Source organism: Vespa velutina, chromosome 23 (genome assembly GCF_912470025.1).
Source record: "Vespa velutina chromosome 23, iVesVel2.1, whole genome shotgun sequence".
NCBI lineage: Eukaryota > Metazoa > Arthropoda > Insecta > Hymenoptera > Vespidae > Vespa > Vespa velutina.
In genome coordinates this window covers 35,857-63,312 of record NC_062210.1, presented here as the reverse complement: position 1 = coordinate 63,312, position 27,456 = coordinate 35,857, and the positions used below count along the sequence as shown (strand labels likewise).

The 27,456-nt window shown below is 30.5% G+C and overlaps 4 protein-coding genes and 2 long non-coding RNA genes across 9 annotated transcripts in view; 1 reads left to right on the top strand and 5 right to left on the bottom strand.

Annotated features, from left to right (window-relative positions):
* The window catches only part of LOC124956630 (bestrophin homolog 15), a 66,677-nt gene extending 62,702 nt beyond the window's left edge, over positions 1-3,975 (bottom strand). Inside the window, exon 1 of the mRNA XM_047512685.1 lies at positions 3,757-3,975. Within this exon, the coding sequence (XP_047368641.1) occupies positions 3,757-3,827 (71 nt within the window). The 5' untranslated portion in view covers positions 3,828-3,975. The remainder of the gene's footprint in view (positions 1-3,756) is intronic.
* On the bottom strand, positions 2,458-3,750 carry LOC124956632. Its single transcript, XR_007103318.1, has 2 exons — positions 3,182-3,750; positions 2,458-2,745 (listed from the first exon to the last, which is right to left on the bottom strand). It is a non-coding gene; the product is annotated as an uncharacterized LOC124956632 (long non-coding RNA).
* A 3,209-nt stretch (positions 3,976-7,184) lies between the features above and the next one.
* Positions 7,185-10,762, bottom strand: LOC124956720 (L-lactate dehydrogenase B chain-like). Of its 3 annotated transcripts, none has more exons than XM_047512895.1 (8): positions 10,412-10,762; positions 10,163-10,289; positions 9,779-9,896; positions 8,642-8,815; positions 8,391-8,564; positions 8,097-8,214; positions 7,879-8,002; positions 7,185-7,804 (listed from the first exon to the last, which is right to left on the bottom strand). In XM_047512895.1, the coding sequence occupies exons 1-8, from the start codon at positions 10,636-10,638 to the stop codon at positions 7,640-7,642; spliced, it is 1,227 nt and encodes a 408-aa protein (XP_047368851.1). In that variant the 5' UTR covers positions 10,639-10,762; the 3' UTR covers positions 7,185-7,639. The 3 variants fall into 3 exon arrangements, 2 of the variants coding, with proteins under 2 accessions (XP_047368851.1, XP_047368852.1); XR_007103350.1 differs by having other exon boundaries at positions 7,703-7,804; positions 8,097-8,266; XM_047512896.1 differs by lacking the exon at positions 7,185-7,804 and having other exon boundaries at positions 7,809-8,002; positions 8,097-8,266.
* A 778-nt stretch (positions 10,763-11,540) lies between these two features.
* On the bottom strand, positions 11,541-15,555 carry LOC124956721 (L-lactate dehydrogenase). Its single transcript, XM_047512897.1, has 5 exons — positions 15,400-15,555; positions 13,003-13,132; positions 12,310-12,775; positions 11,967-12,208; positions 11,541-11,822 (listed from the first exon to the last, which is right to left on the bottom strand). The coding sequence occupies exons 2-5, from the start codon at positions 13,126-13,128 to the stop codon at positions 11,658-11,660; spliced, it is 999 nt and encodes a 332-aa protein (XP_047368853.1). The 5' UTR covers positions 13,129-13,132; positions 15,400-15,555; the 3' UTR covers positions 11,541-11,657.
* A 2,745-nt stretch (positions 15,556-18,300) lies between these two features.
* On the bottom strand, positions 18,301-19,547 carry LOC124956732. The gene is made up of 3 exons (XR_007103356.1): positions 19,122-19,547; positions 18,935-19,001; positions 18,301-18,605 (listed from the first exon to the last, which is right to left on the bottom strand). It is a non-coding gene; the product is annotated as an uncharacterized LOC124956732 (long non-coding RNA).
* Positions 19,548-19,648: 101 nt separating this feature from the next.
* Positions 19,649-23,138, top strand: LOC124956731 (protein crooked neck). 2 transcript variants are annotated; one of them, XM_047512915.1, is made up of 14 exons: positions 19,649-19,841; positions 19,984-20,073; positions 20,169-20,329; positions 20,389-20,600; positions 20,677-20,978; positions 21,052-21,166; positions 21,305-21,480; positions 21,558-21,658; positions 21,731-21,842; positions 21,938-22,084; positions 22,167-22,243; positions 22,369-22,486; positions 22,573-22,833; positions 22,918-23,138. In XM_047512915.1, exons 1-14 carry the CDS (start codon positions 19,806-19,808, stop codon positions 23,074-23,076), a joined length of 2,067 nt encoding a protein of 688 aa, XP_047368871.1. In that variant the 5' UTR covers positions 19,649-19,805; the 3' UTR covers positions 23,077-23,138. The 2 variants fall into 2 exon arrangements, with proteins under 2 accessions (XP_047368871.1, XP_047368872.1); XM_047512916.1 differs by having other exon boundaries at positions 19,651-19,841; positions 20,404-20,600.
* Positions 23,139-27,456: the final 4,318 nt, after the last annotated feature.

Sequence of the window (27,456 nt, the reverse complement as noted above, 5' to 3'; positions counted from 1 at the left end):
GCGTGTTAAAAAAAAAAAAAAAAAAAAAAAGAAAGAAAGATAAAAAGATAAAAGAAAAACAAAAAAAAAAACAAAAAAAGAAAAAGAAAAAATGAAGAAGACAAAAAATCTTTCTTTAAAATCTTCAATATAACGTTCGAATAGCGGTACCCGATTTTTATCGCTATGATCGTTCATTAAATTATACTGTAGATTTAGATTTTAACAAATATTTATGGCAACTTGAAACAATTCTTTTTCTTTTTAATATAAATCGATGTGAAAAGATAAAATGTGATCATACTACCTACCTACTTCTCGATTTAAACTAAATATTACAAGTCATCAAGATCCTCATCTTGTAGGAATTTCTGGTTCGATACAAGAGATATTTTCTATTTCTGGACATTCTGTGGTATATTTATAGAGCAAGTCAATAGTGGTCGCAGGCTCTCGTTTTACCAGCGTACGTTGCCTGTGGTATAACGCACATAGGAAAGCGAGATCTTACGTGAAAGCCGTTAAGGCCGTTCCGAAGGAGCAGTTTCTAGACTTGCCAGAGAGAAACCAAGAATCGGAGAGGATCTCGGCGCTGCCACTACCGCGACAACCGTCGACGCCGCTTAAAGGTCGTGGAAATGTCAACAAACGAGCTCCGACAAGGACGTTTGAATTGGTTGCAATCGTTCGTGCAAGAGCAATATGCATTTTTCACGCTTTTCTCGGCATATTAATGAAGAAAAAAATATTAAATGCTGATTTTAATAAGCTCTCTTCTCTCTCAGATATCTTTATGGATTCCCATTATTTTATGTTTATTAATCAGATTAACGAAGCTATCATATATGTTCAATATCTATTGACAGATATTGAAAAAAGTCTTTGAAGTAACTTAACACTTAAGAAAAATGCCTTTTAAATGACGTCATAAATAACAGAAAATAAATCATTTTCTTAGCACTCAGTATCAGCAAGTGTTATATATGTAAGTCTTATATTTATTTTAATTTTATATTTATATTTCATATAGAAATTTGTTCGACGTTTTCAATTTCACGCGGAATATGATTCGACGGACTAATTTGAAATTATTTATCTGCGTTAACGAATAATATTTTAATGAGCGACATAAATAGATTTTTCGAAAGGAACAAATATTATGGTGCAATTTGACTCTTTCTTCGAATAATATTACACTATATATAAGTAGTCTTATATAATCTTCCCCCCCCCCCCCCCCTATACAAAGAGATCTTGTTCAGACCGGTATTCAGATCAGTGTTGTCCGATGACGTTCGACGACGATATCAGCCAAAATCGATAATGTTAAAGAAGAGTTGTCATCGTCCTTCTCTCTCTTTCACCCTCTTCATAATTTGCGCAATATTTTTAAGAGAAATGAGGGTAACGTAATCACCATAAAATTATTTATCGATATTTGAATTCTTCTTAATCAAATACTTTCGTATAGAAGATCGTCGTTGTTTCTCAGAATATCTGAATGCAGAACGAATCGATCTTTATATCGTAATCATAGTACATATATGTATTTCTTTCGACGTTACAAACTTTATCTCGACGTCATTATACCGATGCGAAACGTTTTCCCAGAAGCTATTGTATAATATTTTATTTTTCACATAATTTCAAAACTCGTGTTCGGTGGATGTTCTCGAGACGAGCATCGATGTCTCCGATTCTTGAAAACGATTATGTAATAAGAGGACAATACCTTTTTACAGTAGTAGAACGTTATTGAATATTCGAAGAACGTTTAAAAAATATATGTATGTATATATACATACATATATATATATATATATATATATATATATACATATATGCATATATACGTATATACATATTCGACTCGCTAACGTACATTATGGATTTGTAAATTTCTCGTCATTGACAAAGTCTTATAAGATGTAATAAATAATTAAACTCTAAGATAAACTTTTCTTTTTTATATTCGTCCTCACGATAATATATTTTCTAAAAGAAAAATTTGACAAATTTATCCGCGCATACGTATTATATATCGTAATGTCATCATTTAACTAACGTTAATGTTATTGTCGAAACATTTTCGGTAAAGGCTAGACGCATAAACTACAGTTGGGAAATACTCGAGACGTACGTAATTTTGCGGAACGGCAATACGACGAACGAAGCGTGTGTGCTCGGTTACAGTTAAAATCGATTTATCCACGACCTTATTTCCTCAAAAACGTTGCTCTGTACGACAAACATGCGTTGGCCAAGCACCATTTTTGTACTGACGGATTTTACATGTCCCTCATTTGTTGTAGCCTACGCACAACTTTACATTCGAATAGGTAGACGAAATTGAAATTCGTAAAAGTCTTCAATTTTTCATGAAATCAAATGATTCGAATAATCCATTCGCTGTGTAATGCAATTCGTTCCCAATGGTCTTTTTCTTTTCTTTTTATTATTATAGTATTTTTTCTTCCATTTTCTTTTTCTTTTTTTCTTTTTTTTTTTTTCTTCTTCTTTCTTCTTCTTTCTTTTTTTTTCTTTTTTTTTTTCTTTTGTATAGGAACAAACTCTTAAACGATATCTACAAAATTGTAAATCGAGTCGAAAGTCAAATGTTGCACAATGATCCACAGGTCGGAATCTCGCAATGTCTTCGTCTTATATAGCACGTCGACTATGCCGTCTGTTGGGAGTTGGTGCTCCAATTTCCTGGACCAAGTCCGTACCAAACTTCTCGATAATCCGGTTACGAAGCTCGCTTTTCTAGTATCACATAGATAGAAAGAGATAAAGGAGCATGTGGTAACGATTCAAAGCGTACTCATTCCATTGAAATGCACGTATCGTTCAATTTTTATTAGCACAGTTTCAATCATTCGACCATATGAGAAGATTAATTTAACAGAATCGTACGAACTTGCATATGACCTTGTTCGATCGTATTTCGATTAATTTTAATACGAAATACTTTGGACATTGTCAACGAAAGATTCTCAAGCGAGTTAACGACGCTTTCTTTCTGTCACGTGTTCGTGTTCTATCTCTTTTTCTTTTACCAAGTCATAAAAGACAGATATAAACTCGATTAAATATATTCCACGAAGGGAGGCTCGTCATTCTTTTCATTCCAATGATTTACATACAATATTATGCAAATAAAATTTTCGACTTTGATCTGATTGTAAGAATAACACCATACTTTGACAAAGGGAATTCGACGAACGACGATCTCTTCAGATATGTAAGTAGTCCCAGCATTTTCTATACTGGCGGTGTCGACGTTCGTCGGAAACTAACATTACATTTCTAGATCAAGGACTACGATTGCTGCGCCTCGCCGATATGGAAGAATCGCGAAACTCACTAATAAAAAAAAAATATAACTTGGAAGGTGACTTAGGCTTATCATTGTTGGTTTCTCTTCTTTTTTCTTCTTTATATGTATATGTATATGTGTGTGTGTGTGTGTGTGTGTGTGTGTGTGTGTGTGTGTGTGTGTGTATATATAAAAGAAATGAAGAAATAGAGTTGACGAAGTGAGGAAAGAAGGAATGGAAGAAAGAAAAAAGAAAAGAAGAAGGATGGAAGAAAGGAAAGAAGGAAAAATCAAAGGTGCGCTCAGCTCGTCCAACTGTTGCTAAGGCGCCGAACTTAAGTTATTCCTTCTGCATATAACAGAAATCGACGAGAGGAAATAACAAGACGAAGAAATATTGTAGAAAGCTTAAGGGGGGCAAAAAAAATCATCGAAGAAAATAAATGAAAGTGACTCACTTGACCAGGATCCTCCAGAAACAGCCAAAGCTGGAGCCGTTTGGCACTTCGCTCGCGTACGATATAGTCATTTCCTGCCTGACCGGTCGAACTCTTCTCTTCCTTCCTTCCTTCCTTCTTTCTTTCCTTTCTTCCTTCCTTCCTTCCTTTCTTCCTTCTTTCCTTCCTTCCTTCCTTCCTTCCTTCCTTCCTTCCTTTCTTCCTTCCTTCCTTCCTTCCTTCCTTCCTTCCTTCCTTTCGCTTCTCTTATTTTATTTTCTCCCTTTTATTTCTTATTTCTATTTAAGAAAGCGCGACTCCTTTTCTTTTTCGTTCACTTCCTTCTCCTCCTTCTCCTTCTTCTTCTGCCTCTCCTTCGTTTTCGTTTTCCTCGCGTACACCGATCCCTCGCACCGTGTCGTTGGTGTTTCCGGTGGAGAAGCTGCACACTCGCGCACATGCGGCGCGCGGGCCGCTTTACTAACTTTGCCCTTTCTCTTTTTTTATACCTACTCGATCCCTTATAAACTACGATCGAGGGCTCTCCGATTGACCGACTGTTTATATTGTCTACCGCGCTCGGTTTACCATCCGGCAGCTACGTTAACGCGCGATTGGACGAGACCAGCTGACAGGGCGGACCGACTGTCTACTAACTGAGCTCCACTGACGGACGACAGGAGTCATCGGGAGAACGGGGCCCGATTCTGCCACCTCTACCTGGCCCGAACAGTAACGGCTCTTTTTAACCGCGGGACCCCTACCTTTTATTACTTTTTATCCATCACATAGACACACACACACACGAACATATATATATATATATATATGTATGTATGTATATATATATATATGTATTTCTTTTCTTCTTTATATGATCAAATTAAACTCTTTATATTCTAATCCTTTTACCATTTTCTTTTCTTTTGTCTCTCATCTTTTTTTCCTTTTTTCTTACTTTTTTCTTTTTTTCTTTTTATCAAACGAAAGCTCCAACTTCTGCTCGAAGAAATCTCTATTTCGATTAATCGAAGTCGGGTGAAAATCGTTGATGGGTCAGTTTTTAAAAATCGAACCAAGATATAGAGAGAAACGAAGATATTTTATTAAAAATCTGCGATAATTGTTTATTCGAAACGATGACCATGCATTTTCCATCGTCGAGAGAGAAAGCCAGAGTCGTTGCCCGCCAAGAGAGATTCCTCCGATTGAAGAAAGATACGATGGAAAAGTATCTCGTAGACTCGCTTGTCCTTTCGTATAGTCTCGTAGCAAAAAAAGTGTTTTGCGTTACGTCATGCTTACCGTGCGTAAATAAATACAAACATACGTATGTACATACATACATGTTCGTTTAGAAAAATGTATAAACTTTCAGCGTAGCACGTTTAATCATTACAAATCTAATGAATGATCGGAAATTCTTTTTCGGACGTTTCTCCATATTATCGTTATGGATTAAACGAAGATTTTCGATGATTTCGCGACGATTACTTGAATTATTATTCATGGGAAAATAAAAAGAGTTTAAAAAACAATCGACCGAGTCGCATGAATTATTTGTCGCGATCGAATGGGCTTATCTTTCGCTAAGAAGAAATATATTACCCAGGAGAAGCTTGGTTTGCGAAAGTATTAACAATAAAACATGTGTGCGTACGTGCAATATATATATATATATATATATATATATACATACATCTTATTTAACACACATACGATACACTTATTTAAATACATGTACACAATCTATATACATGTATATATATGTATATATATAAATATACAATACAATATGCATAGGATATAAGTATAAGCGCCAATGAGGCAGATGTGAATTGATGTGCTCCAACGCGAAAGTGCTTTTGACGTATGATTTACGAGCTAAATACTTTTCGGATCGCTAAAGCACGTCTGGCGTTCCAAGTGGACCTTCTTTGGGTAAAAGTAGAACAAACTCGAACAACTCCGCATCATACGCAAGGAAAATATATCGCACGTTTATATAAAGTATTGTTATTGTTGATAAGCACGTTGACCATCGTCGAAGTCATGATAAAAGAATAACATTTGTAAAATCGATCTATATGAGAAAAGAAAAACGAAAAGGTTCGAAATTCTGATCGAATCGGTATTTTAATTTTATGTCATATACATATTGACCGACTGTCGACTACGGCCCTGTTTTTCGCCTTCGAGCAACTTACGTATGTATATACGCGACGTTCCTTGCTACCGCGGTGGTAAAGTTCTCGAAACGACATCTGACGAACAATATCCGTAGCTTCCTCTCACCTTGCAGTGGCCTAGCCTACGGCATACGGTCCTTAGTGTCGCGGTACGACCTTCCAATACCATCCAACGGTCACCTTTCACCTTCCCCTATTTATTCTCTTCTTTAACTTAATAGAATTTAAGGGAGAAGAAGCTTACACTTGCTTCTTTCTTGGCGTAAGCATAATTTTCATTCAATGAAAAAAAAAAAAAAAAAAAAAAAAAAAAAAAAAAAAAAAAAAAAAAAAAAATATCATCGATCTTATCATCGATTTAACACTTTGATAACACTTTGAACGCAATAACATTGTTTTCAGAATAGATTAGTTAGAAATATATAAGTATAAAAATTAAAAGGACGTACCAATGACGTCAGCCAATTCATTAATAATTAAGATAAGTTTCTGATAATGCAAGAACGTCTATCATGTTTTCGGTCATATAGAACCGTTCGGTTCTATAGAACCTTTGACAAAAATTAAGATATAATATCAAAAATAATTTTTTCTTTAAATTCATTTCATGAAAAAATACGTATCTTATTTTATACATAAGTATATATATATTCAGTGAAATAATATCATGCTTTGAGTTCCACGAATTACGACAAAATGAATAAGTAATTTAAATATCTTTGTTAAATGCATAATATTAATAATAAAGTATTGCGGTAATTTTATAAGAATACATACGTATACCTCATCGATCTCGATGATTTCTGAATATGTTATCGGGGCTATGATTCTAATCGAATTTTTTCATATAAATATAATCATTCCTCGGTCTAATAGTTTTCCGGATATTCTTGAAAATAATTTCAATATTTTTATTTTGATTTACGTTCGATGCTGACAATCCAGACGCAACCAAAAATCTGATAAAAATCTGACTCGGACCTAATATCACAATCAAATGAGCTTTGATTTAAATATAAATTAGTTTATGTTAGAAGTTTGAAACTGATTTAAATTAATTTGAATTGCGTCAGAATTACGTCAGGATTGCGTGCAATTGACTACAGTAATTAGATCTTAATTTAAAACTAAACAAAAAGCAATTTTTTAATGAGGATAGATGTAATTTGTTATTTTTAAACATTCATAGACAGGCTAATTTGCTGTCCTTTTTCATCTCTTTCTGTTTACTAATTGAGAATATAAAGACGTCGCATCACGATATAGGTATAATCACGCCCGTCTAGATAAGCCTAATCCAACCTTAAGCGACATCCAACGCATCATATCAAAGTAAAAATGTTAGAAACATATTCATGAACATGGAAACTAATATGTTATATCTGTAGGAATAAATTATTTAAAATGTTGATTTTTACAACGTATTTAAAGAAAAAAAATCATCGAAATCCGTGAAATGAATCGTAATTCTATAATAATTATCTAGAATGCTAAAAGTGAATATTATATGGGACAAAAACTGAACGTTTCTCGAAAATATATCTGAAAGAATAAAATGTTTTGAGTTTCATTTTATTATGGAGATAAGTCACGCGCTAAAAAGATCAAAAGACGACACATGATTTATTGAAAGCGATAGTAATACTTTTTACACGTCAAGTTAAACATGGCACAAAAAACGGAATGTAGTTCTTATACGACCAATATGGAATCAACTATAGCTTGAGATCCTTTTGAACATTGTACACAATATTCGCAGATGTTTGAAATAACTTCTTCTCGAATTCAGTCATACGTAGTCTCACTATCTTTGTGACGCCGTTTTCGCCAATCGCGCAAGGTAATGATAGAAATAATTCATTACATATGTCGAAATGTCCCTAGGATATGAAACGAGAGTCAGAAAATAGATAAAATTTATTGAAATTATAATATTAGAGTTTAATGTATCTACTTGTATCATAGTCGATACGTTCAATATGCGTTGTGTATTTCCCAATATTGCATTTACGATGTCAGCCACGCAAAGTCCTATCGTAGTATTCGTATATCCTTTCAAACATCTGACCACTGTACCTCTAAAATGTGTCACATTTGAATTGATTAACATCTCTCTCTCTTTTTTTTCTTTTTTTCACAAGAAATTCTTTAATGAAATAAAATGTAACTTACAATTGAACTACTTCCCTGGAAATTTCGTACCATTTTTCTTCGTCGGTTTCCAAACCAATATTCGGTATGATATCGCGAAATTGCACTCCTGCAACGTTCACTCCAGACCAGAGTGGAACTATGCAATGTAAAATAATCGATAGAATATATAAGAAAAATCATCGGAAAATCTAAAGGCGAATTAGATAATATAAAGTTAATTAATGAAAATTTTAATTATCTATTGCATAAAAATACAAATGCAATAGTATAAGGTATAAGTATATATATATATATATATACATATATATTTACCTTGAGAATCTCCGTGCTCGCCTATTATTATACCGTTAACGGAACTTGGAGCGATACCTAAACGATCTGAGATTAAGTATCGAAATCTGCAGGTATCTATATGAGTTCCGCAACCGATAACACGATAGTAGGGCAAACCACTCACTTTCCATGTTACATATGAAAGAATATCGACTGGAAGGAAGAGAAAATTTGGCCTTTTTTTTCTTTTGTTTACATTTGAATTCACGACCAATCAAATTCGTAATAACCTGGATTACTAGCGATAACGAAAACCGCGTTAGGACTAAAACTTAATAAAGGAGGTATTATGGTTTTGAAGATGTCAGTATTGCGTTTTGTTAAATCCAAACGGGTTTCGTCTTTTTGCTGTTTTATTCCTGCACAAATGATCACTACTCTGGAATTGCTCGTGATACAAAAATCTACAAAGAAGTATTCATAAATTAGTGTCTCTGTGTGTGTGTGTGTGTGTGTGTGTGTATGTGTGCGTGTGTGCGTGTGTGCGTGTATGGATTGATTATAAATAAAAGGAACCAATTGAGTATCTCATTTCTTAGGACCAATAGAAAAAAAATATATTGAGAAAAGTTTCATGATTTCATATGTTAAATATTTTAAGAGTACGAAATAAAATACCCCACTTCCAGTGAGACAGGAAGGATAATAATATTTAGTTTTTCTTATGGAACACTTTATATTTTTTTATTAATTAGATATTCTAATCAATTATCTTTATAAAATTATTAAACAAGTATAAGCCTAAAGTTAATAATGGATGAGATATTTATCATATTAAAGCTGTTAATTGAGAATAAAAACTGTATAATTAATTTATAATAATAAAAAAAATAATAGCTTTCTTAATACAATAAATTTTCATGTCCGTTATTTTCTTGTGCACACAATCGACATCTTCTAATTATATTTTTTCGTACATTTAGAAAGATTCCATATTTGATTAATGGCGTTCATAATTTTTACTTGTTTCATTAAAATTAATATTTTTCTCTCTGTCTACATACCATAATACACGCATTAATATCTTGTTAATCATTAAGTTTTTTACTTGTTTAATAATTTTTTAAAGATAATCGATTAAAATATGCAATTAATTAAAAAAATACAAAGTGTTCGATAAAAAAAATTAGAAATCATCGGTCTAATCGGAAGTTAGGTGTTCGTACTCTTAAAATATTTATTATATGAAGTCATAAAATTTTTCTTAATATATTTTTTTTTTTGTCTATTGCTTCTAACAATGGAAATATTCAAATGACCCTTAATTTTTAATCAAACTTTTTTTTTTACTTTTTTTTTTCTGTTAGGATTAATAAATAAATCAAACGATGTTATATATTAAAAATTCATTAAAAAAATCGTATTACCTGTATCAAACTCGATATGTGGATCTCCTATAAGAAGTGAACCATGAGATAAGTCCATGCCCTCTCCTTCCAACTTTTTCGGAAACGCGTCGACAATAGCAACATGCGAGGCGATTTTCTAGTATTGAAATGATTAGGACATTTTTTTATTTAAAATTACTATGGTACGATGAATTTCTGGTACATTCCAAGATTATTGATTATAAGATCTCATATATATAGCCATACGATTTCCTCGTATGACATACAAACTTTCACTTTGCCTCAAAGTAGACTGTGAATGGAGAAGAAAGGAGAGAGAGAGAGAGAGAGAGAGAGAGAGAGAGAGAGAGAGAGAGAGAGAGAGAGAGAGAGAGAGAGAGGGAGAGAAAGGTTCCTTTATACCTGAAATAGAATCGCGTTGGCAACACCAATACCGACCATGCCAGCACCGACGATGGATACTTTATGACAACAATCTCTTACGGGATTAGACACCTTGCACAAGAGTTCTTCACGTAGACATACCGGTCTGAACAGTGAGAACAAAGAACGTCAAATGAAAAATCTCGATATATTAGATAACGGAGAATCACGTTGAAACATTTGATTTTTAAAAATATATTTTAACGCGATAAATATAACGATACTTACTGCAAATCTGTTCGTTGCTTTTCAGATCCACAAGAAGCATCACCCGTGAATGATGCCGATTCGATTACCTTTCCATCGTTTTTACCGTTTAAGATATCCTTTAATATAGTCGGCGGTAAATCTCGAATACGTCGATTGATACCAATACTTCTTCTCGATGTGACATATTCCCAATTTTTTAAACAGATACGTAAAAAGGGAGACGACAAATGGAGGGTTAGTACCATTCTTTTAATTACACGGTTCCCGTCGATTTTTCATGTGTTTCGCAACAGTCCTTTCCCCTCGCTCGATTCATATAGGGCCAGACATTTTCGAGCGACATTCGCGGAAACTTCGATATACTGTCACTGCCACAGTTTGTCAATTATTATACGAATCCATGGTTACACCGCGCTTGTAACTAATTTAATACTAATTTATCAGTAACGGATAAATGGAAAAGATTGATAGGTTATCATTGATTACCAAATAGATATTTGAAGTGAAATATTTGCTTAATTCTTATATGTTAAATAATTGGTGAACATTTATTACAAATATCAGTTTTATAAAAGAAAGAACCTTGAAAATGCAAGGAGCATTAATATTATGATAATTCATAGTTTAATTGTAAAACATGTAATACGTTTCAGTTCCTAGAACAATGTACTTTGCATCATTCCTATGTAATAAAGAATTTAGATTTAACCTTATTTCATTGGGAGAAGTATTATAATGATACTCCTATCACGACATCAATGTTAATTAAAATACAAATGTTAATACTAAAACTCGTACGTTTCTGGCTTGAATATTTTAACGTTGAAAAAGAAAAAAAAAAGAAAAAAAAAAAAGGAAAAAAAAAGAAAAAAGCAAATTGCGACATTTGTATGTGCTTGTCATGAAATTAAAAAAAAAAGATTTTCTTGAACACAATTTTAAGTAGATATTATAAAATAAAATAAATAATATTTAGCACCTTTAGCATTCATCAAAAGCAAATTCTACTGAATTATTAATTATTGTGAAATAACTAAAATTTCCGTTGAATTAAATTATTAATAATAATAATAATAATAATAATAATTTCGTCGAAATAAATGCAATTGTATGATATAAGAAAAAATACTGGAAGCAATCACCGATATCACTGTTGCGATAATAGAATAATTAATGTTCGAATAAAATAAATATACATTGAACAGACATACGACATATAAAGGGCAAAGGAAAATGTTAAGTAGAACGCATTACTGTCTGTAGTTTAAAGCTTCAGATTTTTCTGGACTTCATGTATCGTATTGGCTGATTTTTGAAGTAGCTCCCGCTCTTCATCCGTCAATATTTGATTAACAATTGACGTGACACCGTTCTCCCCCAACATAGACGGTAGAGATAAGAAAACGTCCTCGGTAATACCATGATGACCCTCCAATATTACACATTTATTAGTAATTATTAATTATTAAATATGTAAATTAAAAATTTAAGTAAATAATGAATTTCGTTGGCTCAATATTAATGAAAGCATTTGCATATGATACGAACAAAACTTTCTATTTTATACACTTACGGTAAGTTTGACGGTAACGGCATGAACTTGATGAGTGTTTCGCAGTATCGTTGCTGCAAGACTCGATACGTTAAGTCCGATTGCCCAGGAAGTATAACCTTTGAGCTTGATGACCTCATATGCACTTTCAACGACCTGTTTATGTAATTCATCCCAATGTTCTTCGTCTTTGCTAGTACCGATGTCAGGTTTAAGATCGCGGAAACGTACACCGGCAACGTTCACGCTTGACCAAAGTGGCACTAAAAACATTTTAATAATTATAATAATTGTTTGGAATAAAATGAAATTTTCAAAATTATTAAAGTTGTTCAATAGTTGTATTTATTTCCTTTTTATTTACCGCTACTGTCGCCATGCTCTCCAATTACCCAGGCATGACAAGAGGTCGGCGCTACGTTGAGTTTTTGAGAAAGTAAGAAGCGAAAACGGGTGGAATCCAAATTGGTGCCGCTACCAATAACCCGATTCTCCGGCAAACCGGATAATTTCCATGCGACATAAGTCAATATGTCAACGGGATTGGATACAATCAATAAGATCGTATTCGGACTATATTTGACCAGCTGAGGAATGATCCCTTTGAAGATGTCGGTGTTCCTTTGAACAAGATCGAGCCTGGTTTCGCCTTCTCGTTGACGAGCACCCGCAGTCACGATACATAGAGTTGAATTCGCTGTAGCCGCGTAGTCCGTACTGGCATTGATCCTCGCATTCTTCAAAAACGCACTACCGTGTTGCAGATCCATCATTTCTCCTTTTAGCTTGTCTGCCATCACATCGACGAGCACAAGATCGTTCGACACGTTCTATAAATATATAATAACACTAATATTCTATATACATTCGTACTCTCGATTAATATCTTCATAAAGGATAAGTCGATCTCTAATACGAAATGTTAAATATTTATTTATATAACATATAAAGAATAAAATTATGCATATATTTTTCTTCTCTCTTTTTGTGATTTCAGGTCCATTTTGTAAAAGAAATTTTACAATCGTATGTTAAAAAGGAAACAATGAATACTTACATTTGTCAAAATACTAAAGGCGCATGCCATTCCGACCTGCCCAACACCCACTACTGTAACTTTGTTTTTTCCATTCGAGGTGGGTTCCACAACGGTGCTCAATAATTTTTCATTTAACGACGTCATTTTTCTGAAAAAAAGATCAATGTTAAGTCAGAGCAAGATTTCTTTCGCTTTGGAATCTTTCCTGTTATCTACCGGCCATTATTTCGGTATTTCATTTTTTTATTTTCACTATTCTTCACTATTTCTCAGTATTTTTTATTAAAACCTATCTGTACGTAAATATATAATAAATATATAAATATTTTAATTATTTATATATATATATATATATATATATATATATAATAATATAATTTTTACTAATAATAATTATTATAGTAATATTATATATTAAGTTAGAGCGAGTGTATATATATATATATATATATATATATATATAATGTTCTATTGTTATCTACTCCAACATAACGCAAATCCAAATATTAGGGAGGGAGGGGGAAGGAAGACAAATAACAAAAAAGATCCATCTTCTCTATTATTCAGATGATATCTTCATACTCTCCTCTTTCAAAAGCTTCCTTTCCTCGCGAAATGGAAGCAATTTTTATACTAGAAAGGATTAAGATTTCGAATTTTATTAATTAATAAAATTAAAGAAAAATATAATTTTAAAAGACTCCAAAATTTTGTATATTTACGTAATTATTAATAACACAAACGTTAATATTGTTTAGTTGTAAATAAATTCTGACAATAAATATAAATAGGAAAAATAAATTTCAATCAAGATCTATAAAAATGTAATGTCTTTCGCAATTAATATTTCACGTTTAAATACAATTTACGAAGTTTATTTTGGCGTCCTATCAATAACAATAAATTATTAATAATCTCATTAGTAATCGTCAAACGTCTAGTAGATGTTATCTTCGAATCGATCGATTAATCTTTAGATTATTACCATGCGCGTTATTATTGTTTATCATTCTGTTTGTAAGTATGACGAAGAATTACATTTAGATAGATATCTTATTGAATCAAGATATAATTTGCAATGCATAAAAAGTACGAGCAAATATTTCGGGATAATATTCTTCACGCATAAATTTTTTCTGAAGGTCATCGTACCAGGAAGGTCAAAGGGGTCAGATAACATCACGTCTCCACATTTATATTTCCTGCGTTCGAAACGACTGGCTATTTTTATCCAATTTTTTTCATGCTTCCGTATTTTAGAAGCGAAGAAGATCAGAAATCGTCGATTGTTCGACGATTAGCAAATATTCGAGAAAAATACATTCAGAGGAGCAATAAAGCAATAAATTGTTTGTTGAAATAAGAAATAATATTCTGAAAAAGCGTCGTTTAATAATGCAAAGTAAAAGACTTATTTAAGATTAATTAAAGAACACATTACAAAATATGTATATATGAAAATATATACAATTTTGTATTGAAATTTTGCCAACTCGTAAACAATATTTTATTTTATTTTATTTTATTTTATTTGAAAAATAATCGTTCGTCTCAAAATATACGTGAAAATATTTTCTTCGCAAGATAAATACATACATGAAATTTTTACGATATACATATATTTCGAATTACATGCATCGATAATAATTCTCAATAAATGATATTAAAACCGCAGCTGGAGAATTATCGCGGTTTTCTTTCTTTTTTTTTTTTTTTTTTTTTCTTTAACCGTACACAGTCAAGTATAAAATTCCAGATGGGAAAAGAACTCATATTAACAGTTTTATCGATTATAGATATTTTGATAGAAGAACAAATGACATTGTTAGGGAACGTTGCCATAAGATGGCACCACGATAGGCATTAAAGTTTGACCGGTATTTTTGCCGGTATTCTATATCGTATCATAGAAAAACGACATGTGTATGATACATCTCTGGAATTTAATTGCAAATTCAACATATTCTATTAGAATCAATTTATAAATTTAATCGAAGGAATGTCGCGATAAAAAAAAAGAAATTATTGAAGTATTCATCATGCCGTATGGCATTCCATTGTATTATACTTCACAGAAAGAAACGAAGATCCATGACGATAAATAAATTCCGCACGTTCACCTCTTGAGAAATCCTTTTTTCTTTCCTCTTTTTCTTTTCTCTCTCTCTCCCTCTCTCTCTCTCTCTCTCTCTCTCTCTCTCTCTCTCTCTCTTCTCCTTTTTTCTTTACGAAGAAATATCAATAATATCGGATAAGTAATAAAAAAGACGAAAATTACAGGTTTACATTACGTATAATCATTAGACATCCCTCTTATTACTATTTCCTATTATTTAATATCATAAATCGATGAAAAATAAAAATGTACAATTTTTCTACGTTAAAGCATTAAGAGAAAAACATGTTTTCACTGACCTTTTAAATATATATTTCTCGTAATCTCAATGAAGATAGACCCTCAAAGCTGTTGCAGACCGATAACGAGAGCTCAAGCAAACTTCCAGCCGGCACGCCGGATTACTACTGACTGAACTGACAGAACTCACAGTAGCATTTCCTAAGGTGACCTTCATTCTCCCACTTTTTATACTTACCATCGGCTCGTACAGCTGTATGAGTGCGATTAACGAAAGAAAAATCACGGCGTTATTGATCGTTTCGAAAAATCGTACCAACTTATTGTTGATTTTTTACTATGAATTCCAATTTTTAATCATCTTCTCATTTCGATCGTCGACATATATATATATATATATATATTTTGTTTTGCTTTCTAATAGGAAATATTTTGACTCCCGTAGTAAGCCGGCGCGTATGCTTGAAAGCACGTAACACCCGAAGATATTTCTTGGAAGTATGTGCCATCGATGATAGGCGCACACGTTTCTGTCTGATGCAATTTTTTTTCTTTTTTTAAAGACGCGAGCACGCATTCGTTAATAATTCATTAGCGAATTCATCCGTTATTTTCGATTCTAGCGTAAAACGTTCTTCTAAAATCATATTTCATAAGATGTCACGATTATTACAAATATGATATTTATTCGTTTTAAATTAATTCTTACGTTCAAACTCTGAAATAATTATTTCAATTGCATAACTTTATTAATGATGAAATCAAGTTAATTAACCTGTATGTAATAGTGTGTATATAAGAGTATATTATTCAACGTAAAAATCGAATATACTTTTCAGAAATTAATATTCTTTTACGAAAAAAGAAAAAAAAAAAGAAGAAGAAACAGTAATACAGTATTATAACATTAGTTCATACACGCGCTTTGGAAAGTGACATAAAGTCTATATATTAAAAAGGAATTGCAAACGAAAAGTGCGATAACGAAAGAAATCATCGATTGTGTGTGATTTAATTTTATCTGATATAATCCACGTAATATTTGAGATATCTCAGATTGCCGTATATATGTTTCCAATACAATAGAATTAGAAGATTAATGGAATTATGCACGTGAATCCTGTCTAATGATGCTCGAACGAAAAGGATGAATCATATTAGGCAACCATCTGTTCTTTAAACTAGAATGATGCAACAAACGCGTGTGAATGGTGAAATTCTAATAATCGTAATAAAATACAAGAGATTATGTTACACGTGAAGGTACATCGAGCAAGTGTTTTCCTTCAAGATAATCTTCATAAATTGTTATGATATTAGGAATCTGATTATATTTCTATTTATAGATTGAAGAATCGAAGAAAATTACACTCAAACAAGTCATGAAATATACCAATTTGAAAATAGTCTTACGAATTTATGTAAATATAATAAAACTTTTCACGAGTCATTCGACGCGACGCCACTACTATTAAAATTTATATATGTTAGTTAACATTACTATATACACAGGATAAATATATCTTAATGTTATTTAAATTTTGTACACATATAAATTCTTTTTTCATTTACTTATAACAATATATATATATATATATATATATATATATATATATATATATAATAGCAGATTATAATAGACAATATATGATTATAATATACAATAAATACAAGCATAATGTTTACAATTCTATTGCATATATATAGGTGTCGTTAAACTTTCTTTTTACCAACATATTATTTTACTGATGTAACTAAAATAAATGAAATTTATTCAACTTTTTGAATTTTGTATTTAGCCATTTTATACAAAACTATATTTATCACGTTATAATATCTGCATATAGTGTGATTACATAAAACTTAATTCTTCGAAGCGCGAAATCAGATATATATATACATATATGCATATAGACGAGGATGGTCATTGATCGATTTTCTTAAGACGAGACGTCCGGTCCGATATTTACTTTTCTCAGCAAATAACTCTCCCACTCATCCTAACGTTTCGTACGTCGAGCAAAGCGATACGTGAGCGTGAGCACGTGTACAACGTTTCAGTAGAAAGCACTCTCAATCACGTGAACCATATTTTAAACATTTTCTGCAAGTAGACACATTCTGAAGAGACAAAATCTTATTTTTTCTCCACAGAATATACCTATATATAATACCATATATTATCTTTTTTATAGAAATATATAATTTTTATATTATTTTTTAAATCTTTCATTGTAATTTTTGTTTAAAATATCATTGTAATAAATTTACATAGGATATATTTACATAGTAATATATTTACATAGGAATTTGTAACTGTTCTGCAATATTCTCACGTTTATTCATCTAATCATTTAAAGATCAGACGCAACCCTAAAAAAAGGATCATAATATTATAAATAGTAGGAATAGGTCAAACGTTTTATTAGTGTCGTTTTTGACGTCAATTAAAATAATAAAACAATTAAAAAACGTGCCATTCTAATATGCGAAATGAATTTTTTTAAGTTCGTACATCATCGCTATGATGACATTACAATTTTTATATATTACATGTGTATATACGACTGTTCACTGTGAAATTTATTACGTTTCCGATATAATCAAATAGAAGAAGAAAACTTTACTTATAATAAGAATTCCGTCTGGAACGTGTTATAATATTTAAAGATCATAAATATGCTCTTGTACCAATCATGTGTTTTGTTTACTTCTATGTGATTAGATTCATTGGACGGGCTATAGAGTCCATATAACGCTTTGGTGTTTTACAAATCTATAAAATCTTACAACAGCTTAAAAATACTCTTACAATTAACAATAATACAACATATGATTGTATTTTTTCTCAATTATAACAAATGTTTTAATACGTTTATCCGTTTATATTATATAATTAACATTTTTATAAATTGTATTTACTTTATAGAAAAAATAATCATATATAAAAAAGATAAAAATAAAATGTATCAAGAAATATATAGTTTTAATCCATAAAATCAGAAAGAAATAATAGAGTTATACCCGATATCAACAATATATAAATGCATCAAATAGCTCATAATAATTTTTTTTCATTTAAGAATGCCTGTTGTTGCGCTCTTAAATTACACTGTTCAATTAACTTTTATTTCACTCATTCTGGGAACGTAATGGCGCACACCCCACTTAATATTCGCCTCTTTGTCAGTTTTAACAAATGTATATACAGGTCTTTTTAATTTATTCATATATTCTAACTTTGATAAAAGATTAGTTGATGTTGCTAAAACAGAAAAGATATATCTATGCATAATATATATTTTTCATAATATTGTATCTTAGACAGGACACATATTTCATGAAATGAAATATGATTATACACATCTGACTATTATAAATTACATGTATATTTGTACATATATTTACAGCTTTTATGCTGTATTTATTTTATCTTTGATCGTAGAACATATATATAATTTTAATAATAAAATTCTTGTGAATAAAATTATTTTCGATTGATTAACACACAAAAAATCGACAATAAATTGTTTCATGCAATTGTCTCAGTTGCTAAAAGCAAATTCGTTGTAACAAAATATAAATTGAACTTACATTTATTACAAGTAATAACACATATTGTATTTAGAAGTAAGTATACAAGGATGTATTTCTTGTAATTCTGGAAGAAAAACAAAAGTATAAATTAAATATTACATATGTACACATAACACGAAATTGACTTTTGTACAGATTTATATTCACAAATAAGTTTTATGTCGTGGATTTAATATAAACTTACTACACAAAATATTTGCATCGTAAAGTACTTTGTAAAATGGAGATTAAGATAGAATGATCTTATAAAGTATAACTTGTAACTTTCATAAGTGATTGGTATTTATATACTTTTTTGATTATATATACCTAAGTAAGTTTTTTTATTAAACTTTCTCTTGGCCCAGATTTGGCCACCTATTACTTTCAATAATGTACAGTTATTGTAATTGTAAATATGATTTCACTTTTACCATATACAATACCAAAAGACACTAAACTTAAATAACATATATTCTTATACACATATGTATTATATTATTGCCATTAATTGTTTTCTTAACCATAATTATCAAATCATGAAAATTTAAATAATATAAAGATATATCAAAATTATCGATAAAATACAAAATATTAGATTATTGTATGCTTTAGTTTAGCAGCGATGCTTTGGCGCTGTAATCGCAAAAAAAATCAATGATAGAACGACGCTGGCTGATCTAGTTTCGCCATCTGGTGCTCGAAGTATTAAGTAAGTTTCGAAAGGTTATAGAAATTCTGTTCTATCTTCAACTATCTAGCTATAGGATATAACGTTAATGATCATATGCGGTTTGTACGGGCAAGATCTAACTTGTTCTTAGGTTATTTTTGCTTGGATGTCGGCAAAATATTGTTTATTCGATTAGAATAACGATCGCTCATCGTCATGGAAAAATCACAAAAAATGCCCAAAGTGGCTAAGGTAAAATGATTATTATACATTAGTATATTTTCTTTCATAATTATAAATTGTAGCATATATGTATATGTATATGTATATGTATATGTATGTACACTGTACTTGTCTAATTGTAATACTTATTCAGAATTAAAATTTCTTTAAGGTAAAAAACAAAGCACCAGCGGAAATTCAAATCACAGCAGAACAATTGTTGAGAGAAGCAAAGGAAAGAGATTTGGAAATTTTACCTCCAGTAAGAATAACATATAAAATCTTTATGGGAAAGCCATACATCGATAATATTATTTCTAATAGAGAACAATTCAGTATATAAGTATTTTCTTTCAGCCACCTAAGCAAAAAATATCAGATCCTCATGAATTGGCCGATTATCAACATCGAAAACGAAAGATCTATGAAGATAATATACGTAAGAATCGTATGGTTATAACGAATTGGATAAAATATGCCCAATGGGAAGAAAGTCAGAAACAAATACAGAGAGCAAGGTACTACTTTGTATAGAAAAAGTAGTAAATTTTGTGGTATTAGCTGGCTCTCAATTAAGTCCAATTTATTTTAGATCTATATATGAACGTGCGTTGGACGTTGATCACAGAAACATTACATTATGGTTGAAGTACACCGAAATGGAAATGCGTAATAGGCAAATAAATCATGCCAGAAATTTATGGGATCGTGCAGTCACTATTTTACCTAGAGCTAATCAATTTTGGTACAAATACACATACATGGAAGAAATGCTCGAAAATATTGCCGGTAAGAATTGACATAAAAATTAGGAATTATTTTTTATTTCGCAAAACTAGATTCAATAAAATAATAAATATTATAGGAGCACGTCAAGTTTTTGAGCGATGGATGGAATGGGAACCTGACGAACAGGCATGGCAAACATATATTAAATTTGAATTACGATATAAAGAAATACAAAGAGCAAGGGAGATATATGAACGTTTTGTAATGGTCCATCCTGATGTTAAACATTGGATAAAGTATGCACGTTTTGAAGAATCTCATGGATTCATAAATGGAGCGCGCAAAGTTTATGAACGTGCTGTAAACTTCTTCGGAGATGAGAGCTTAGATGAAAGACTATTTATAGCATTTGCAAGATTTGAAGAAGGACAGAGAGAAGTACTATTTTAAAATAACAATATATAATGTACGTCTATTACAATACAATATAACTTTAATATTTCTTTGATAGCATGATAGAGCAAGAATAATTTATAAGTATGCTTTGGACAATATTTCAAAAGAAAGAACAGAAGAAATATATAAAGCATATACCATACACGAAAAGAAGTATGGAGATCGTTCGGGTAATTCATATATTATATAAAGATTAAGATTTATTTTATATATTAAATAATTTGAAGTATTAATATTAATTTGTATGAATTTATGAAAAGAAAAAAAAAAAAAAAGTAAAGTGAATTTCATAAATAATTTTCAAATAGGAATTGAAGATGTTATAGTTAGTAAAAGAAAATATCAATATGAACAAGAAGTCAAGGAAAATCCTTCTAACTATGATGCTTGGTTCGATTATTTGAGATTAGTAGAATCTGAAGGAAATCCCGATGTTGTCAGAGAAACGTATGAACGAGCTATAGCAAATGTCCCTCCTACTAAGGTAATGAATACATACATTTTAATAATTTTCAAATCATATTAAAGTTCTTTTCCATGAAATGAATTTTTTATTTACAGGAGAAGCAATATTGGAGACGATATATCTATCTATGGATAAATTACGCGTTGTACGAAGAACTTGACACGGAAGATATTGATAGATGTCGTCAAGTTTACAGGTACAGTTTATTTCATATTAAATTATTTTTATTTACAAAGTTATAACCTTATAATACCATTGTATTTTTTAGAACCTGTTTAGAACTCATTCCACATAAACACTTCACTTTTTCTAAAATATGGCTATTTTATGCATTTTTCGAAATACGACAAAAGAATTTGACTGTAGCAAGAAAAACATTGGTATGCTATTTTCCTCTTTTTTCTCCATTTTTCTTTTTCCTATTTATAAGCATCGAATTATTCTATTTTCAAATATTTAATTTCATTTAATTCAGGGTATGGCATTGGGTGTTTGTCCAAGAGATAAATTGTACCGTGGTTACATTGATTTAGAGATACAACTTAGAGAATTTGATAGATGCAGGATTCTCTATGAAAAATTTCTTGAATTTGGACCTGAAAACTGCACAACATGGATGAAAGTAAATTACTTTTCTTATAGTTAGATTTATCTTATTTTTCATTTCACTTCATATTTATTTTCTTATTATAATGCCTGTACAGTTTGCAGAATTAGAAACTTTATTAGGAGACATTGACCGTGCTAGAGCTATTTATGAATTAGCTGTGTCTCAGCCAAGGTAAGCTATATTTCTTGAAATTGCAACTGAATATAATTAAACTTGCATTTCTCTTTTATTTTTCTTTCCTTTTTCTTTTTATCAAAAATTTTACGTTCAATATCTCTATTATTTTTATTATTTAGATTGGATATGCCTGAACTTTTATGGAAGTCATATATAGATTTTGAAATATCTCAGGATGAAATAGAAAACGCTAGGCAACTATTTGAGAGATTATTAGAACGAACTCTTCATGTCAAAGTATGTTTCTTTTCGTGATATTATTATATATATATATATATATTAAACTTAACAATTTATAAATATTCTATCACATCATATTACAGGTTTGGATAGCTTATGCTAAATTTGAATTAGCTAATTCTCCATCAGAGGTTGATGTTGATAATGTTACTTTAGCTCGCAGAATTTTTGAACGTGGGAATGATGCATTACGTTCAAACGGTGACAAAGAAAGTAGAGTATTACTTTTGGAAGGATGGAGAGATTTCGAAAATGAGAAAGGAGACGAAGAGAGTCAGACTAAAATTATTGCCAAAATGCCTCGAAGAATTAAACGAAGAAGACGCATTGTCGGAGAAGATGGAGTATGTGGATTAAAATTAAATAGTTTTGGAAGAATTTGGATAAAATTAAATAGTTTTGCACACTAATCTTATTTATTGTTTCAGAATGATGGATGGGAAGAAGTATTCGACTTTGTATTTCCAGAAGACGAATCTCAAAGACCAAATCTTAAATTCTTGGCATCAGCGAAAGCGTGGATGAAACAAAAAATTTCCAGTGAAACTGTTCAAAATGAAAATAAACAATTAGAATCGGACAATTGAAAATAATCTATATCTTTTATATTATTGCAATATTTAAATTCTGTAAAATAAATAAGTATTAGTGTAACAATTTTATATTTATCCTGACTTACAGAATGTTAAAGATATATAAAATTATGCCTTTATATTTTTTGAATGTAAATACAGTTCATATTTTATAATTAAAAAACAATTTTCTCTAATTTATATTTAAAACCATTATATATAAAATATTTTATTATACACTTTTACTAATTTTTATTTAAAAATACGGGGGTTTTACAATATATTCTGATACTAATATATACCATAATATAAGATATTTCTTACCAGGCGAAGAATATAATTAATTATTTTCTTAATTATAAAAATTATGCACGACATACTTGATAATTCTTAAATCATTTTGATACGATCATAATAATAAATAATAATTATCTACCCTTTACTGTTCGACGAATACTTTTAATAAGCATTCTTTTACGGTAAGCCATTTTCATATATTACATATGTAAGTTATACGTACATATAACATATATTTTAGAAATATATCTAATCCATACGTGAAATATATATTATAAATAAATTATGCGTTAATATGGAGATACGCATAGATCGACTTGTATTTTCTACCATGGATATTTAATATTTAAAAAAAATCATTTTCATACACAAAAATAAATAAAATATTTAATATTATCCATCATTATCGAAGATTTATCAAACAATATTAACTACAATATCAGTTCATCGCGATTATCCTTTCTAAATGTAATAGCATATAAATTAATATTTTCCGTAATTTTACAAATATTTACACGATTTACATTGCTCGCAAGGTAGAATAGTGTAATATTTCAACAATAGTACATTCATTTAAACATTAAAAATTCTGAATCGCGCACGGGACTCATAATAATTTTTAAATAAACTTCTTGTATTTTAGAACTTTAATTTCGGGAGTAGTTACATGCTGTAATGTAAACATAAACGCACTTTTTCACGACTTTGACAGTTCGAGACTTAGTTTTCTCTTGCACTTCAACCTGTGCACATCGCGATCCTCTTTACTAAACGCTAAAGCTTATAAATTAATATTTCCGATAATTTTATAATTATTTAAACGATTTTTATTGCTCGCGGGATAGAATAGAGTAATATTTAAACGATAGTACATTTATTTAAACAATAAAAGATCTGAATCGCGCGCGGGACTTAGAATAATTTTTAAATAAACCTCTGGTACTTTAGAATTTTTATTTCGGAGTAGTTGCCTCGTGTAATATAAACATAAACGCACTTTTCCTCGACTTTGACAGTTCGCGAGTCAGTTTTCTCTTGCACTACGACCTGTGCACATTGCGGTTCACTTTTCTAAACGCTAAAGCTTATAAATTAATATTTCAGATAATTTTATAATTATTAAAACGATTTTTATTGCTCGCGGGGTAGAATAGAGTAATATTTAAACAATAGTACAATTATTTAAACAATAAATAGTCTAAATCGCGCGCGGGACTTAGAATAATTTTTAAATAATCTTTTTATACTTAAAAATTTTAATTTCGGAGTAGTTGTCTCGTGTAATATAAACATAAACGCACTTTTCCTCGACTTTGACAGTTCGCGAGTCAGTTTTCTCTTGCACTACGACCTGTGCACATTGTGGTTCACTTTTCTAAACGCTAAAGCTTATAAATTAATATTTCAGATAATTTTATAATTATTAAAACGATTTTTATTGCTCGCGGGGTAGAATAGAGTAATATTTAAACAATAGTACAATTATTTAAACAATAAAAAGTCTGAATCGCGCGCGGGACTTAGAATAATTTTTAAATAAACCTCTGGTACTTTAGAATTTCAATTTCGGAGTAGTTGCCTCGTGTAATATAAACATAAACGCACTTTTTCACGACTTTGACAGTTCGAGACTTAGTTTTCTCTTGCACTTCGACCTGTGCACTTCGCAATTCACTTTTCTAAACGCTAAAGCTTATAAATTAATATTTCAGATAATTTTATAATTATTAAAACGATTTTTATTGCTCGCGGGGTAGAATAGAGTAATATTTAAACGATAGTACATTTATTTGAACATTAAAAAGTCTGAATCGCGCACGGGACTCATAATAATTTTTAAATAAACTTCTTGTATTTTAGAATTTTTATTTCGGAGTAGTTGCCTCGTGTAATATAAACATAAACGCACTTTTCCTCGACTTTGACAGTTCGCGAGTCAGTTTTCTCTTGCACTACGACCTGTGCACATTGCGATTCACTTTTCTAAACGCTAAAGCTTATAAATTAATATTTCAGATAATTTTATAATTATTAAAACGATTTTTATTGCTCGCGGGGTAGAATAGAGTAATATTTAAACGATAGTACATTTATTTAAACATTAAGAAGTCAGAATCGCGCGCGGGACTTAGAATAATTTTTAAATAATCTTTTTATACTTAAAAATTTTAATTTCGGAGTAGTTGTCTCGTGTAATATAAACATAAACGCACTTTTTCACGACTTTGACAGTTCGAAACTTAGTTTTCTCTTGCACTTCGACCTGTGCACTTCGCAATTCACTTTTCTATACGCTAAAGCTTATAAATTAATATTTGAGATAATTTTATAATTATTAAAACGTATTTTTATTGCTCGTGGGGTAGAATAGAGTAATATTTAAACAATAGTATATTTATTTAAACATTAAGAAGTCAGAATCGCGCGCGGGACTTAGAATAATTTTTAAATAATCTTTTTATACTTTAAAATTTTAATTTCGGAGTAGTTGCCTCGTGTAATATAAACATAAACGCACTTTTTCACGACTTTGACAGTTCGAGACTTAGTTTTGTCTTGCACTTCGACCTGTGCACTTCGCAATTCACTTTTCTATACGCTAAAGCTTATAAATTAATATTTGAGATAATTTTATAATTATTAAAACGATTCTTATTGCTCGCGGGGTAGAATAGAGTAATATTTAAACAATAGTACATTTATTTGAACATTAAAAAGTCTGAGTCGCGCGCGGGACTTAGAATAATCTCTAAATAATCTTTTTATACTTAAAAATTTTAATTTCGAAGTAGTTGCCTCGTGTAATATAAACATAAACGCACTTTTTCACGACTTTGACAGTTGAAGACTTAGTTTTCTCTTGCACTTCGACCTGTGCACATCGAGATCCTCTTTTCTAAACGCCAAAGCTTATAAATTAATATTTCCGATAATTTTATAATTATTTTAACGATTTTTATTGCTCGCGGGATAGAATAGAGTAATATTTAAACAATAGTACATTTATTTAAACACTAAAAAGTTAGAATCGCGCGCGGGACTTAGAATAATTTTTAAATAAACCTCTGGTACTTTAGAATTTTTATTTCGGAGTAGTTGCCTCGTGTAATATAAACATAAACGCACTTTTTCACGACTTTGACAGTTCGAGACTTAGTTTTGTCTTGCACTTCGACCTGTGTACTTCGCAATTCACTTTTCTATACGCTAAAGCTTATAAATTAATATTTGAGATAATTTTATAATTATTAAAACGTATTTTTATTGCTCGCGGGGTAGAATAGAGTAATATTTAAACAATAGTACAATTATTTAAACAATAAATAGTCTAAATCGCGCGCGGGACTTAGAATAATTTTTAAATAATCTTTTTATACTTAAAAATTTTAATTTCGGAGTAGTTGTCTCGTGTAATATAAACATAAACGCACTTTTCCTCGACTTTGACAGTTCGCGAGTCAGTTTTCTCTTGCACTACGACCTGTGCACATTGTGGTTCACTTTTCTAAACGCTAAAGCTTATAAATTAATATTTCAGATAATTTTATAATTATTAAAACGATTTTTATTGCTCGCGGGGTAGAATAGAGTAATATTTAAACAATAGTACAATTATTTAAACAATAAAAAGTCTGAATCGCGCGCGGGACTTAGAATAATTTTTAAATAATCTTTTTATACTTTAAAATTTTAATTTCGGAGTAGTTGCCTCGTGTAATATAAACATAAACGCACTTTTCCGCGACTTTGACAGTTCGAGACTTAGTTATCTCTTGCACTTCGACCTATGCACATCGCGATCCTCTTTACTAAACGCTAAAGCTTATAAATTAATATTTCCTATAATTTTATAATTATTTAAACGATTTTTATTGCTCGCGGGGTAGAATAGAGTAATATTTAAACAATAGTACAATTATTTAAACAATAAATAGTCTAAATCGCGCGCGGGACTTAGAATAATTTTTAAATAATCTTTTTATACTTTAAAATTTTAATTTCGGAGTAGTTGCCTCGTGTAATATAAACATAAACGCACTTTTTCACGACTTTGACAGTTCGAGACTTAGTTATCTCTTGCACTTCGACCTGTGCACT